The 13,399-nt window shown below is 53.4% G+C and overlaps 1 protein-coding gene across 3 annotated transcripts; it reads right to left on the reverse strand.

The window, feature by feature from the left end:
• Positions 1–161: 161 nt before the first annotated feature.
• ACOT8 (acyl-CoA thioesterase 8) lies at positions 162–13,177 on the reverse strand. Of its 3 annotated transcripts, none has more exons than XM_062204270.1 (6): positions 12,977–13,177; positions 11,837–11,973; positions 4,040–4,265; positions 2,435–2,595; positions 1,749–1,943; positions 162–420 (listed from the first exon to the last, which is right to left on the reverse strand). In XM_062204270.1, the coding sequence occupies exons 1-6, from the start codon at positions 13,102–13,104 to the stop codon at positions 302–304; spliced, it is 966 nt and encodes a 321-aa protein (XP_062060254.1). In that variant the 5' UTR covers positions 13,105–13,177; the 3' UTR covers positions 162–301. The 3 variants fall into 3 exon arrangements, with proteins under 3 accessions (XP_062060254.1, XP_062060255.1, XP_062060253.1); XM_062204271.1 differs by having other exon boundaries at positions 162–446; XM_062204269.1 differs by lacking the exon at positions 162–420 and having other exon boundaries at positions 453–1,943.
• Between the last annotated feature and the right edge of the window lie 222 nt (positions 13,178–13,399).

Consider the following 13,399-nt stretch of genomic DNA (forward strand, 5'->3'; position numbering starts at 1 on the left):
ACAGCCAGGGGCTAGGGCCAGCTCAGGGCCAACGTTTCGTTTTCCCAGACCTCTGAGCCAGCCAGGCAGCCTGGCTGAAGAGCGAGGGACTCTGCCCTGGAGTCCTGAAGTTGAGGGATGGAGGCTGCAGGTCTGGCCCGGGGGAATTAAAGGCCACTCCAGTGGTATGAGTCTCTTTATTGGATGGGGGGGGAGATAGGGGGGCAGGGGACAGAAGGCTCAGCCCTCAACTGTAACTCTGCCTCAGGAATGGTGGCCGAAAGGAGTTTCTGGAAGGCCCAGGCCAAGCTGGTACCTCTGGCTACAGCTTGCTTTCTGAGACCCGGGGCTTCACTCGGATCACGCCCTCCTGGGCACAGGTCACGGCTAGGACCCCGTCCCGACGCCACAGCCGCCCATGGACCAGCCCCCGAGAACCACCTGCGGGGGAGAAGGGTGAGACAGGCCTTCCCTGTGCTTCAGCATGCCCATGCTGCTTCGGAAGGGTCTGGCCCCGGCCAGGGCTGCCCCACACAGGACATAGTGTTCTGGCTGCTCCAAATCTCCAAGTGGCCCTTTATGGGCCTCTTATGGACAGTCACTGGGGGGAACTCCTCCCACAGAAACTCCACTTAACGGTTTAAAAGCACATTTAAGCACCGGCTCACTTCCTCAAAAACATCACAGAGGGAGGAGCTCCGAGAACCGTGCCCTTCAACAGGTTCACCCAGCAGTTGTGCTGTACCCCTGGCTGCCTGGGTTAGGAAGCCCAGCAGTTCCCCTGTAACCATCAAGCCAAGGCCTCCAGGCTGGAAGTTCATGAGGACTCGGAGGGGCTCTGGGGAGGGCCCCCGAGGCCGTGCGATCTGGCCTCCCTCTCCACCTGGACATTCTTCCTCGCTGGACTTGGACCTGCATGTGAGGTTTCTTATAGAGAACTGGTGGTTTCCCCAAACATGGCCGAGCCCACCTAGTTCTCACAGAAGCCAAATGCAGTCCAGAGAGGCTGAGGAACTCGGCCCCAAGAGGCAGCCAAACCTGACCCAAGTGCCCTGCCTTCGGGATCGCTCGTCTTGTCTTTGACCCTACTGGCACCCGAGAGTGCCCCTCCCCTGAGGATAAACAGTCCCTGCAGTTCTGTCCCAGGTGTTTCATTCCTGGAAATGTACTTCCTGGGAAAGAGAGCAGGATTCTGGAACCGGGTGATACCCGAGTCTAGATTTCTCTTTCCCTGACACGCAGGGCGCAGGCAGTGAGGCCCTTAGGGACCTCCGCTGCCCTGACCCCCAGCCATGTCAATCAGCAGAATCACTTAGGGAACTTCTCACGAGTAGTGTCCTGGACCTCTTCCAAGACCAGCTGAATCACCATCCGGGAGTGGAGTCAGAGTCGAGTTGGAAAAAGCTCCCTCAAGTGGCAGTCCAGTGAGTTGCCAAGTTTAGGCAACACTGCTCTGAGGTCACCCTACTTGCTTAGTTGGGAAAAGGCAGAGGGGGGATAGGATTTGCCACGTGGAGACGGAAGTACTTCCGGACTAGACCTGGGTCTCTAAAAAAGTGAGTCATCTTCTCGGAATGTCAGAGAAACAGAGCTGAACGGGTGTCCCATCCTCACCCTGCTGTCCTAAAGATGAGAACACCAAAGCCAGGCAGGGGAGGACGCGAACCGTGCAGTGCCCCAGAGGAAGTGGGGGGACACAGCATCACCCAAGAAAGCAGGCTCCCTCCACCCTGGGTCAGTGCCCTTGTCCCCTGTGGCCCCATACTCACCAGCCCAAGGGCTCTCGCACTCATAGAGCATCCACTGGTCGGAGCGGAACGGAGCATGGAACCACATAGAGTGGTCTAGGGAGACCATGAAGTGCACCTTATACTGCCGGTGGTGGGGCAGCAGTGCCGTGCCCAGGAAGGCATAGTCCGAGATGTAGGCGGCCACGCAGCAGTGCATCTTCATGTCGCCCTCCCCTGAAACAGGTCCCAGCGCGTCAGCCCTGGGCTTCTGGGCGTCACAGCTCAGGACCTCCAGGGAGGTGGGGGAGAAAGGGACCTCCACGCATTGTGTATAGTCCAGCTGCTGCCCAAGGTGTGTGTATGTGACAGGACAAAGGAGTGGGAATGGACAAGGGTGGGGTAACTGAGGACTAACATCCAGTCTTCACCCCCAACTCTCCTGGCCCAGGCCCTGGCCGGTGTATCTTCCTCTGACTGCAGAGTTAGAGGTTCCCTCAGCGAGGCGCCTTGCCTTCCCCAGAAGGGTCCTCCGCTGGGATTAGTCACCTCCCCTTTCTCCCTATGCAAAGGGCTGAGAGGGCCCTGGTGAGAAGCTCCGCCAACTCCCCCTTCATGCAGGTAACGGAAAAGGACAGCGGACGCAGCGTGCCCCAGGCCACCCCGGGCAAGCGAGTGGCAGGCCTAGACCTCTGCAGTGGTTCCTCCAATCTTTGGGGTCCTCTTACCAATATAGCCCCGGGCTCGCACCCAGAACATCTGTTTGGGCTCCGTTCTTTGTAGTTGGCTCAGGGAGGAGGGTGGGTTGACCAGCTTGATCTCAATGGGCACCTCCTTGGCAGCAATTCGGTTCAGCCCCACTCGGAACTTCTTCTGGAGGTTAGGGTCCCTGAAAGTGAAGAGGAAAGGGTCAGGAGACCCCGAAGACAGGGAGCCTCTTGTGATCCCCTCCTCATTCCTCCAGAGCTCCCCCCCTCGTGGCAGGCAGGAGGGCAGAGTGTGCGAATCCTTAGGAGCCACGTGGTCTTGTGTATGTCAGCAGTCCCTCAGCCTGCTTTCCCATCTGCCCTGCTTGGGAAATGAGAGTAACCTACCTCCTAGCAAACGCTGTGAGAAGGCAAGATAAGGCAAACAAGCCCAACATGCCCTAGCAATAAGCACACTACCATCTGCAGCTCCCAAGTGCTGCACATACAACTGCCTGTGAGAGGAGTCATTAGCATGCCCGTTTGATAACTGTAACTCGGGCTGCCCAGTCCCATACGCTTAACCATGACATCATTCTAAACGTGCAAGACACAGGCTGCGTGATCTGCATGGAGATACCAGCAGAGAACACCACGAACCCCTGCATTTCCAGGAAAGCGCCCTCAGCACAGTAACCACCGCCCACAGTGCTCTTCCCAGGTCCTGCCATTTTCACTCCATCCGTCCATGTGAACAGAAGAGTCAGGCTGATGGGATGTGGCTAGAATAACTGAGAAACAAGTGTAAATTCCATTTCATTTATTTAAAAAAAAAAAAAAGATTTATTTGGGGCCAGCACTGTGGCACAGAGAGTTAAACCACCACCTACAAGGCTGGCATCCCCTAGAAGCACCTTTGAGTCCTGGCTGCTCCACTTCTGATCCAGCTCTCTGCTAATGTACCTGGGAAAGCAGCAGAAGACGGCCCAAGTGCTTGCGAGCCCCTGCCACCCATGTGGAAGACCTGGATAGAGTTCTAGGCTCCTGACTTCAGCTTGGCCCCGCCCTGGCCATTGCAGCCATTTCAGGAGTAAGCCACTGGGTGAGAGATCTCTCTCCCTCTCTAATGGCCTTTCAAGTAAATAAGTAAATCTTAAAAAAAAAAAAAAAAAAAAAAAGACATTTGCTTGAAAGGCAGAGTGACAGAGAGGGAGAAAGAGACATCTTTCAGCACCAGTTCAATCCCGGCTGCTCCACTTCTGATCCAGCTCTCTGCTGTGGCCTGGGAAAGCAGTAGAGGATGGCCCAAGTGCTTGGGCCCCTGCACCCACATGGGAGAGCCGGAAGAAGCTCCTGGCTCCTAGCTCTGGATTGGCTCAGCTCCAGCTGTTACAGCCATTTGGGGAGTGAACCAGCAAATGGAAGACCACTCTCTCTAACTCTGCCTTTCAAATAAATAAATAAATCTTTTTTTTTAAAAAAATGAGCCTGCTACAGATTTTGTGAATTTCGAGTCCTGCCTGTGGTTCCCTTGGCAGGCCAGACCTAAGGGTTTTGCCGTCCTTATGTGGCCCTGCCCCTGCACTAAAGGATTCCACCAGCCACTAAACCCTGTGAAAACCCTGCCCTGGCGCTGTCGCTTCTCACCTCAAATACTGGTCAATGAGGGCGTCGTGGTCCAGCAGCTCTTCCGGTGGGGGCACAGAGGGCATGGAGAACTGGTGCTGCACAGGGCTGGGCTGGTTCTGCTGGAAGGAGGCCTGGCAGGTGAAGATGGGCTTCCCATGCTGCACCGCCTTCACGGAGCGCACCGAGAAGCTCGCACCTGTCCGCGTCCGCTCCACCTGGTACAGCACTGGCACCTTTGGGTCCCCTGCATCGGGCACAAGGGGCCTGGTGAGCCCGAGTCGGCCCCACAGGCCCTGTCATCATCACAAGGACTGGACAGGCACCTCTCCTCCACTTGTCCTCCCTTTCATTCCTGCTTCCTAGCTGCTGACTGAGGCCCACTAGGGCCTGGGTCCTGTCATCACGCGGATCCCAGAGCATTCAAATCCTGACTGTGCCACTCATCAGTGGGGGATCCTGGGAAAATCACCTCATTCTTCTGAGCAGCACAGTCATTTGTAAAATGGTGGCCAGAGTGGGGATACCTCACAATATCTTAGTGAGAATTAAGTGAGCTCCCAGTAGTAAAGTGTTTAGAACAACATCTAGCACACAGCATAGCTTTCTTGCTCCATCCATGCTGGGATTTTGTCATGAGGCCTAACCCATTCCATTCTTTTAGATCAAAAGTCAGCAGGCTAGTGCCACGGCTCACTTGGCTAATCCTCCGCCTGCAGCGCCGGCACCCCAGGTTCTAGTCCTGGTTGGGGCACTGGATTCTGTCCCGGTTGCTTCTCTTCCAGGTCAGCTCTCTGCTGTGGCCCAGGAAGGCAGCGGAGGATGGCCCAAGTGCTTGGGTCCTGCACTCGCATGAGAGACCAGGAGGAAGCGCCTGGCTTCTGGCTTTGGATTGGCACAGCGCGCCGGCCGTAGTGGCCATTTGGGGGGTGAACCAACAGAAAAAGACTTTTCTGTCTCTAACTCTGCCTGTCAAAAAAAAAAAAAGTCAGCAACACTGGCCTACTGCCTCCTGCTCCCCTTCTTGGGTCTTGTCTCTTTTTTTTTTAGAACAAAGGCTATTTATTCAGAACTTGCTCCAGCAGAGAACCGACCACCGTCACGTGCTTTTGGCAGAGCCCCAAAGGCAGGCAGAGGAGCGGAGAGGGCTGGAGAAGGAAGGTTCCGGTGTGCCCTGTTGCTGGCCCAGGGAAGCAGGTGAATAAGACACAGGGCATTCCAAGCACAGGGTGACGAACGCAGATTCCGCTTTCTCTAGTTGGCCCTAAGCTGGAAGCGGGGCCACGAATGAGGGAAGCTGTCAGGTATTAACTGAGTCCTGGCTGGGGTTGATGTCTGGTGCCTGAACTGCTCGCTGGAGACGGCGGTCTGATCGCCTACAAGGCTGACATGGAGAAAGATCACTGCTACCTATGGATCAGAGATGAATTTTTTCTTCAAATTTTTATTTAGTATTTTTACTTTTTATTTGAAAGGTACAGAGACAGAGAGACAGAAGGCAGAGAGATCTGCCTGCATCGGCCAGAGCTGGGCCAGGCTGAAGTAAGGAGCCTGGAACCCCACCCAGATCCCCTGTGTGAGTGGCAGGGACCCGAGTACTCAAGCCACCGTCTGCTGCCTCCCAGGGTGCACAACAGTGGGAAACTGGATCAGAAGCAGAGGAGCCCAGACTCAAGTCAGGCACCCTAACATGGCCTGTGGGAGTCCCAGCTGGCATCTACGGTCCCATCGTGCCAAATATCCACACCCGTTTCTGTAAGCGGTCTGGCCAGGCTATTATCTCTTTGTACACTCAGTCTCTCTCCGGAAGGCTGTCAGCCAGGCTCTGCATGTGTAAATGCTCCTTCCCCTGCCAGTGCCTGTGCGCCAATGCAGCGCGGACGCACTGACTTCGGTTAGAAGGTCAAGGAGCATCGTTAGAGGCCCAGCCCCCCAGTGTCCCTGAAGCGCCTTGCTGTCAGGTTGACTCTGGAGAGCTCTGACACCTGAGCTGTGAGGTATTTAGGGGATGATCTTCAACTTGCAGATGAAAGCAGTAGACTACAAGTGTTGCCTCCTCTACTGGGATCCAAATCCTAGGGGCGCTCACTTGTACCAGGGGCTTTTCAGTAAACACCAATGTCTGAAGCCCAGCTGGTACTGGGACTGCCATAAAGAGCACTTTGAGGGGCCGGCGCTGAAGCGTAGAAGGTTAAATGTCTGCCCGCAGTGCACACATCCCATATGGGTGCTGGTTCAAATCCCGGCTGCTCCACTTCCAATCCAGCTCCCTGCTAATGCTCCTGGGAAAGCATCGGAAGATGGCCCAAGCGCATGGCCCCTGATGCTCATGTGGGAGAGCCAGAAGATCCTGGCTTCAGCCTGGCCCAGTCCTGGCCATTGTGGCCATTTGGGGAGTGACCCAATGGATGGAAGATTCTCTCTCTATCTCTGCCTTTCAAATAAATAAAGAAATCTTTAAAAAATAAAAAAAAGAGCACGTTATCAGAATGGGAGGTATTCAAAGTCAAAGGCTTTTGAAGAAGGCTTACCAAGAGCGGAGACACTGGAGACAGCTGCTGTGCTGTCTGATTTCAGGGTCTGGGAAGGAAGCCTGCCCTCTGTAACACTGAAGTTTTACACTTTACAAAAAAAAAAAAAGGTGGGCCAACACTGTGGTGTAGTGGATAAGGCCACTGACTGCAGTGCTGGCATCCCATATGAGCGCCGGTTCGAGACCCGGCTGCTCCACTTCCAATCCTGCTCTCTGCTGTGGCCTGGGAAAGCAGTAGAAGATGGCCCAAGTCCTTGGGCCCCTGCACTCACGTGGGAGACCCAGAAGAAGCTCCTAGCTCCTGGCTTCAGATCAGCACAGTTCCAGCCATTATGGCTATCTGGGGGAGTGAACCAGAGGATGGAAGACCCCTCTTTCTCTCTCTCTTTATCTCTCTCTCTCTCTAACTCTGCTTTTCAAATAAATAAATAAATAAATCTTTTTTTTTTTTTTTTTTTTTTTAAAGAAAGCTCTAAAGGAATCCTCAGGCTGCAGCTAACACGCAAATTCCCAGAGGAGGATCACAGACTTGCAGTGTGAGTGGGTTCCCAATCTCCTCCTGGCTACGTCCACGAGGGCAGAGCAGGCAGGCCCTAGAGCACCCTGAAGGAAGAGTGGTAACAGTTCTGGAGCCAGCGCCGGCTGCCAAGCGGCACCAGACCCGGGAGAATGTCTCCTCATGTTGGTCTCACAGTAGCTGTGCAGGGTGGGGAGAAAACGGATGCTTTAAAATAAACATTTTCGGAATACAGTCGTGTTCACTTACATATTGTGTACAGCTCCAAAATATTTACTATCCGACCCTGGACGCAATGTTTGCAGATCCATTAGGGATTCTCCAGACTCTATCAGAACCCACACTGAGTTAGATTAGGTTACTCCCATACATTGAGTACCTCTGTAGAGGAAACTTGAAAATAGAACTCCAACTGATCACCATTTTTTCCTGGGCTTTTGGAGAAAGAAATGAAATGATATGACAAACGGCCAAGCCCTGCCGCTTGCATCTTTTATTTAAAATGTCCTTGAAACATCATCATTGCTTATCTTTAGTGTATCTGAATCACATCACAAACTAATAAGAAAGCTTCGCATTTTGCCTTTGTGCCAAGAAGCTCAGAACTAAGTTTTGTGCAAAACTGATCCAGTGTTTTAGCTTAGTTTCTGGACATGATCATTTCCCCCAAGCCTGTTCTTTGACTCTTATTTTGATAGTCCTTTAACAGGTGCCAATTATTTTAAGCTGTCTTGCCTTTCAAGAGGCAGACAGAGGCACAAATAATTAATGATTAATTCTGAAATGGTAGCTTGGGCATGGTTCATTTTATGCTGCCCTTGGGTGGAGAATTTCCAAGGAAGAGGATCTTTCCCCCAGAACCTGGGAACAGCACCCTGGCAGCTCTCTCATGGCTTGGAATTACATCCCCAGGATGAAAGCGAAAGGCAAAGCAGCAGCAAAGTTTGGCCTTGGAGACACCCAAACCAGGTTCAAATCCAGAGCACCACAGGAACTGGCTGAAACCCCCAAGCCTAGCTCCCTTGGGTAAGAATGGTGGGGGGAACACCCACAGCTCCACTTCCGGCTACATCAACATTCCAAAGGAGCGGCCAGAGCTTTGGAATAAGCTCCTGCCCTAGGCCCCAACTGGCCCCAAATGACCAGACTAAACACCAGAATGGCGTCACCTATGCTTAAGCTCCAACGCATCACTCTGAAACTGTTTATGTGATATTTCAGTTTACTAGGGAAGGGTCAGGCATTTGGCACAGTGTCAAGATGTTGGTTGGAGCAGTTGCAGCCCACATAAAGAGTGCCTAGGTTCAAGTCCTGGCTCCACTTCTGATACTTCTGACGCCAGCTTCCTGCACCCTGGGAGGGAGCAGATGATGGCTCTAGTACTTGGGTCCCTGCCACTCACATTAGAGACCCAGAATGAGCTCTGAGGTCCTGGCTTCAGCTTGACCCAGCCCCAGCTCTTGCGGGCATTTGGGGAGTGAAACAGCAGATGCGAGATCTCTTTCTCACTTTCAAACAAATAAAAATAAAAATTTAAAAATATCAGGAGACATGAGAGATAAGAGCAAAATCTCCCAAGCAGGCCAGCTTTAACTGGCATGATAATGAAGTGCCCTCCACCTTAAGCCTTACATGGAAAGGTAACCTGAGGCCGGTGCTGTGGCACAGCAGCTGAAGCCGCTGCCTGCAGTGCCTGCATCCCATGTGGGCGCGGGTGTGAGTCCCAGCTGCTGCACTTCCAATCCAGCTCTCTGCTACGGCCTGGGAAAGCAGGAGAAGATGGCCCAAGTGCTTGGGCCCTGCACCCATGTGGGAGACCCGGATGAAACTCCTGCGTCCTGGCTTCGGCCTGGCACAGCCCAGACTGATGCAGCCATTTGGGGGAATGAACTAGTAGATGGAAGATCTCTCTCTCTCTCTCTCTCTGCCTCTCCTCTGTTACTCTTTCAAATAAATAAATAAATCTTAAAAACAAATGCTTTTTTAAAAGGTTGTATTTTAAAAATAAAAAATGAAAAAAAAAATTAAAATTCACCCTGTTGTAGGCATTTGGGGAGTAAACCAGTGCCTGGGAGATATCTGCCTGTAAGTATGTTTCTCTATGCCGTTCAAATATTTTTTAAAAAAGAATAGTTAATAATAGAAAATCAGTAACACACCAGGCCCTGCACTAGATATTTTACCTGCAAAGACTCACAGAGCTCTGTCATCACAGGATGAAGTGATTAAACAGTGCCCCCACCCCCACAAGGCAAAACAGCCGCGGATCTCACTAGACTAGGATTACAACATCAAAAAGCTAGCACTTTTGGCGCATGCAACCCAATAAATCAAGTGCACATTTACTTCCAGCTGGCATAAGGGGAAGGTCCAGGCTGGACTTGAAGGACTCAAATGCTTTATAAAAATGGCTGCCGGGAGGGGCAAGGCAGAAAAAGGGTGGGGGTGAGGGCCATGGGATAACATGAAAAGGTCTATTTACTACCTAACTTTTACATTTGTAAAATAGGGGCCGACATTGTGAAGCAGTGTGTAAAACCACCACCTGTGACCTATATGGGCTCTGGTTCAAGTCTCAGGTGCTCCACTTCCAATCTAGCTCTCTGCTAATGGCCTGGGAAGGCAATGGAAGATGGCCCAAGTGCTTGGGCCCCTGGACCCGCGTGGGAGACTAGGATGAAGCACTTGGCTCCTGGCTTTGGCTTGGTCCAGCTCTGGCCATCGCAGCCACCTTAGGGGTAAACCAGCAGTTGGAAGATCTCTGTCTCTCCTCTTCTTCCTCCCTCGTAATTCTGTCTTTCAAATAAATAAAGAAATCTTAAAAAAAAAAAAACACCTTATATTATTTGTAAAATGAAAGAGAAAACATCACTGGGGTTTGCTTAATACAAATCACATACTGCAGAGTTGCACAGAATCTTCTCAGCCAGTGGCCAGGGCCAGAGACAGTGCCTTTTCAAATCACCGGCATCTGCCTTACAGACGAGGGGGAGGAGGGGGAGCAAGTGAGGTTTTTGTTTCTTTTTCCAAAAGAGAGCATATGTTTTATATTATTACTCTTTTATTTGGTTCCAGAGCTATAAGCACCTGTATGTGACATACATAAAATACCTCTGGTCCTGCCTCTCTTCCATTTTTATTATTATTTTAATTTTTCTAAAAATATTTTTTTATTTGAGAGGTAGTTACAAACAGAGCGAGGCAGAGACAGAAATGTCTTCCACCTGTTAGGTAGGAAGTCGGAAATTGAGCCGCGTGTGTGTGTGTGTGTGTGTGTGCAGCACCTACTGTGGAAGCCCCAGAAGCCCCGCATCTTGCACTTCAAAGTCCTGCTCAGACCCTGATGACCTCCCAGGCGCTCCCAGCCCTTCCCCCAGGAAAGCTCCCAGAATTCTCCCTCCTCAGGACCTGATAACATGGGGCAATAAAACCTTCTCATCCGCCCTAAGGGAAGCCCCACTACTCTGCCAGCAAATCTGGGGAGGAATTTGCTAATTTTCACCCAACAAACCCTTCCGCCAGGATTCTCCATCCTTTGTCCTGGAGGAGAGGGGGAGGTGGGTAAACAGACTCCCTTAAAAACCTAGGGAATCCAAATGGACTGCGCACTCAGCACTCTGCCTCTCTGCTGAGCCGCCCAGGTGTAATGTCTCCACTCAACCATGCAACCTCGCTCTCCCCAGTCCGAGTGACTGGGTGCTCTCTCTCTCTCTGTCCCTTCCATTCTGTCGGATGCCCTATCCCCAATAAAGCCTTTTCACTCCGCTCTCTGTCTCACGCCTGAATTCTTTCTTGCCTGAAGAACCCCACGAAGACAAGAACCCCATGGCTTCCACAGCCTTCCCTCCAGTATCACATCCGTTGGTTCACTCCCCAAAAGGCAGCAATGGCTGGAGCTGAGCAGATCCAAAGCCAGGAGCCAGGAGCTTCTTCCAGGTCTCCCACACAGGTGCAGGAGCCCAAGCACCTGGGCCATCTTCCACTGCTTTCCCAGGCCACGGCAGAGAGCTGGATCAGAAGAGGAGCAGCCAGGGTTTGAACAGACACCCATATGGGATGCTGGTGCTGCAGGTGAGGCTTATCCTACTATGCCACAGCACCTACCCCTGTTATTTTAATTTTTAACAATTTATTTGAGAGACAGAGCTCTCCTAAATGCTGGCTCACTAACCAAATGATACTAATAGTCAGGGCTAGGCCAGGCTGAAGTTGGGAGTCAGGGACTCAATTTGGACCTTCCAAGTGGGCTGTAGGGATCCATGAACTTGGGCCATCAGCCGGTGCCTCCCAGGGTGTGCATTAGCAGGAAGCTGAAACTGAGCAGAGCCCAGGCACACTGATACGGGACTGTGGGTGTCCCAAACACCTGCCCCCTCCCTCCACGTTACAGATGAGGTAAACCAAGGCTCAAGGCTGTCTGCCCGATTCTGGGCATTGCTGAAACTAGGCCCTAGAGCCACAGATTCTGTGCTCTCTGCCCACCTCCAGACCCCTAGCAGAGGATAAGTGCGGTGCTAAGCCCCAGAGGGTATGTGAAGAATGAAGGACAAAAGGCATACAGGAAGCAGTTAGGCCACTATTTGCGTCTTCAGGGACCAGAGGGCTAGTACTACGCAGTGAGCCTCAGGGGGTGTGAGCTCCACCCAAGGCCTCCTAGGGAGGTGTCTCCCTCTCCCTCCCTGCTCTTCCTTCTAGCCCTATTCTCTCCCTTTCTCCTAGTGGCTCCTGGGTCACTAGGGCTGGCTGGGGTTTAGGGAGGGGGGTTTACCTGCCCGAACAAAGTAGCAGTGCAAAGAGTGCACATGGACGTCTTCACTCACAGACTTGGCTGCGGCCACCAGGGCCTGGCCCACGATCTGACCTCCAAACAGCCGCTGGGTGGTGGGTACCCAGTAATGCCTTCCTCTGTGGGGAGAGGAGAAAAGCAAGACAGACGCGGGGGCTGGGCTCAACTCCCCGGCCTCCCCAGCCCCTCGGCGCGGATCTCAAAACCACATCTGGGTCTGGGATGTTTTCCTGAATCTAGTAAAGCCACAGACCCCTTTCCAGGCAAATATCCTATGTCTGTCATTCTGCGGGAGATTCCACAGCCTCCATGACCACTATGGTGTTGCCCGGAACAGGGCTTAGGGAGGGAAAGTAACTCAAGCAAGCTCACACAGCTTCAACACTGCCAGTCTTGGGCAGCACCTGGACTTTGACTGCAAGTCCAGTGTTCTCTCATAACAGGGGGAGGCAGAAGCCTCCCAAGGCCTTGCATGGACCAGAATGAGAGCTGAGCTGCAGGTGGGCTGGATTAAGGCCTGTCCCTCACACCTCTCACCCACAGCAGCCCAATCCCTCCATCGGGATTCGGAACTACAAGGGTCTCTGATGTCAAATCTAACTCCTTCGGGCTGTGTGACAGCCGAGGCAACTGCAGCCAGGCACGGAGGTGACCGGAATCTCCCACCACCCAGCCTGGAGCTTAGCATTTTCCCTAACAATGCGCTGCAAGCCGCCCCCCGGGAAGTGATTTGTAATTAGCGCGAGCAGGGGAGGTCTAGGCGAGGTAGCCTCCAACAAGGCCAACCAGCGCGCCTAAGCCGAAGTGACTCTGGGAAGTAAACAGACCCAGGCTTCGAGGTGCGAGATGAGCCGCCAGCCCCCACAGGGGGCCGGCGACGGGGTGCGGGAGGAGCTGCGTCCAAGTTTTCAACCTGGTCCGCTTATGCCCTGGGGCAAACCCCAAGCAGCCGCCCACCAGGGAGGTCAGCTCTGTCGGGCGCAGGTCCGTTCCTACGTGCACGGAGCTTGTATCTCGCGCACGGCTCCTCCTCGCCCGGGTGGCCAGGGCCAGGGGACGGCGGCAGCCGAGGTCAGCAGGCTCCGTCGTCAAGCGGGGTGCGGGCCAGGCGCCGCCGGCTACCTGAAGAGATCCTCGTCCAGCGGCTCGAGGTTGAGCACGCTGGTGACCAGGACGCTACGAAGGTCCCGGGGGGGATCGTCGCGGCCGTCGCCGCCCTGTGCGTCCTCCCGGGTCTGAGGAGACGACATCTTCTCGCTCACTCGCCGCCAGCCCGGTAACCTGCCCAGGGCGGGACGCGCGGAGAGCTACCCGGCACCCAGCGCTTCCGGTAGACGCTCTTAGCCGCCGGAAATCCCCTGTGGCTCCAGGGCGAGAGGGATGCAAGTTACGATTGGTTGGTGCTCCTGTCAGTCCGGTGCTGGGCGTGGCCCTCTTTCACGGGCGTTTGGAGAAAATGAGTGCCAGTCTGGGAACTCTGAGTGTGATTGGCTATGACCATGAGGGGGCGGAGCCTTCGGACTGGATAATAAGGACCGAGTGTCA

The sequence above is a fragment of the Lepus europaeus genome, chromosome 10, assembly GCF_033115175.1.
Source record: "Lepus europaeus isolate LE1 chromosome 10, mLepTim1.pri, whole genome shotgun sequence".
Classification (NCBI taxonomy): domain Eukaryota; kingdom Metazoa; phylum Chordata; class Mammalia; order Lagomorpha; family Leporidae; genus Lepus; species Lepus europaeus.

Bases quoted from the DNA above. Each gene is read 5' to 3' on its own strand.
- ACOT8 (XM_062204269.1), bottom strand. From the start codon at position 13,104: ATGTCGTCTCCTCAGACCCGGGAGGACGCACAGGGCGGCGACGGCCGC. The intron at 11,974-12,976 runs GTAGCCGGCGGC...CTCTCCCCACAG, and splicing joins CTGGACGAGGATCTCTTCAG to AGGAAGGCATTACTGGGTAC. The intron at 1,944-2,434 runs GTAAGAGGACCC...GACCTGTTTCAG, and splicing joins GCGAGCCCGGGGCTATATTG to GGGAGGGCGACATGAAGATG.